Here is a 1,538-nt window from a genome sequence, read left to right as displayed (position 1 = left end):
TCATTTCATTCTTATAAAATGAAAATATAATATTCATCTAATTAATTTATTCATTTTTTATCTTTTTCTTATTTGAATTAATTCAATAATTAATTATTTATTCTTTATTTTATATTATTCATTCATTGTTATATTTTCATTATCTAATTATATTATTTCTGTTCTTATCTTGTTATGTTATTCATAAAAATTACTTTCATTTTATTCTTTCTTTTCATCATTTATTATTTTCTTTGTTAAAACTTTAAATATATTAAAAATTCATTTCACTTAGACAACAACACATGTGTCATCATAATAAGCACAATGGACGTAGATTTTCCCTATTCTCTTATCGTTCTTTAGTTTTTTTTCACATTTACATCCACCAAAACATTCATATCCTATTTCTTTAACTGATGATGGTATATTAATTGATTTTAATGATGAACATTCACTAAAACACCCATCTCCTATTTTTCTAATTGATGTAGGAATAACAAATTCATTAATATCTCTTTCTCGTATTGGTCTTCCATTAATTCTTTTTAAGTTATTAATAGGAATTGATACTAGTTTTTCTTTTCCTACAAACATTCTACCCTCACTAATAAATTGAACGTTTTCAATATTTATACTTGTTAATGATTCACAACCCTCAAAACACAGATACCCTATTTTAATAATTGGTGATGGTATATCAACTGATTTTAATGACGTACAATATAAAAAACATTCACATCCTATTTTAATAACTGAAGATGGAACATCAATTGATTTTAGTGATTCACATCCAAAAAAACAACATACCCCCTAATTCACTAACTGATGATGGTATATTTACTGACTTTAATGATTCGCATCCACTAAAACATTCATCTCCAATTTTAATAACAGAAGTTGGTATGTTAATAGATTTTAATGATGAACATTCATAAAAACATTTATTTCCTAATGATGTAATATATGTGGGGATATCAATTTTATCAATATCACAACATCCTTCAAAACATTCATCACCAATTACATTAAATCCTTCTGGAATGTTCAATCCATATTGTTTTCTGTCTTCTCTTGTATATACTTTTGTCATTGTTATTATATAGTTATTATCATTTCATTAAATAATAATGGGTGACGAATTATTATATTTTCTTTATTCTTCTAATGATGTTTATTTATTTATTTCTTTTACATTTTTTTATAATCATTACATAAAATTATTAATATTATTGTTAATGTAATGTTATTTGTATTTATTTTTATTTTATATTCATATTTTTATCGTTTTTATGAAATTTGTTCTTTTATTTTGTATTTATATTTTTGTTCATTTCTGTATTATTTATCATTGTTATTAATGTAATTGTTCTTTTTCTTTATATATTTCTTATTATAATTTATTTTGTTTGTTATTTTTATTCAATTCAATTATATTTTCTCATTTATTCTTATTTTATTACCCCCTTTTTATCTTGAAAAGTAACTTTCTATTTATTTTATTTGAAATTATTTAATTTTATGATTAAACATTATTTATAAAATAAATTCAATTTTAC

General features: G+C 21.0%; 1 protein-coding gene across 1 annotated transcript, besides 6 other annotated features; it reads right to left on the bottom strand.

Moving 5' to 3' along the window:
- Positions 1–30: part of a sequence feature (AT_rich) that runs on past the window's edge.
- Positions 31–185: a microsatellite.
- Positions 55–238: a microsatellite.
- A 32-nt stretch (positions 239–270) lies between these two features.
- Positions 271–1,072, bottom strand: EDI_352090 (uncharacterized protein; the record flags this gene model as incomplete). Its single annotated transcript, XM_001740684.1, has 2 exons — positions 271–734; positions 790–1,072. The coding sequence occupies 2 exons, from the start codon at positions 1,070–1,072 to the stop codon at positions 271–273; spliced, it is 747 nt and encodes a 248-aa protein (XP_001740736.1).
- An 80-nt stretch (positions 1,073–1,152) lies between these two features.
- Positions 1,153–1,213: a sequence feature (AT_rich).
- Positions 1,214–1,234: 21 nt separating this feature from the next.
- Positions 1,235–1,402: a microsatellite.
- Positions 1,403–1,470: 68 nt separating this feature from the next.
- Positions 1,471–1,537: a sequence feature (AT_rich).
- Position 1,538: the final 1 nt, after the last annotated feature.

Source organism: Entamoeba dispar, genomic scaffold (assembly GCF_000209125.1).
Source record: "Entamoeba dispar SAW760 scf_1105229463147 genomic scaffold, whole genome shotgun sequence".
NCBI classification, from domain to species: Eukaryota; Evosea; order Mastigamoebida; family Endamoebidae; genus Entamoeba; species Entamoeba dispar.
This window is presented reverse-complemented; position numbering and strand designations above follow the sequence as displayed.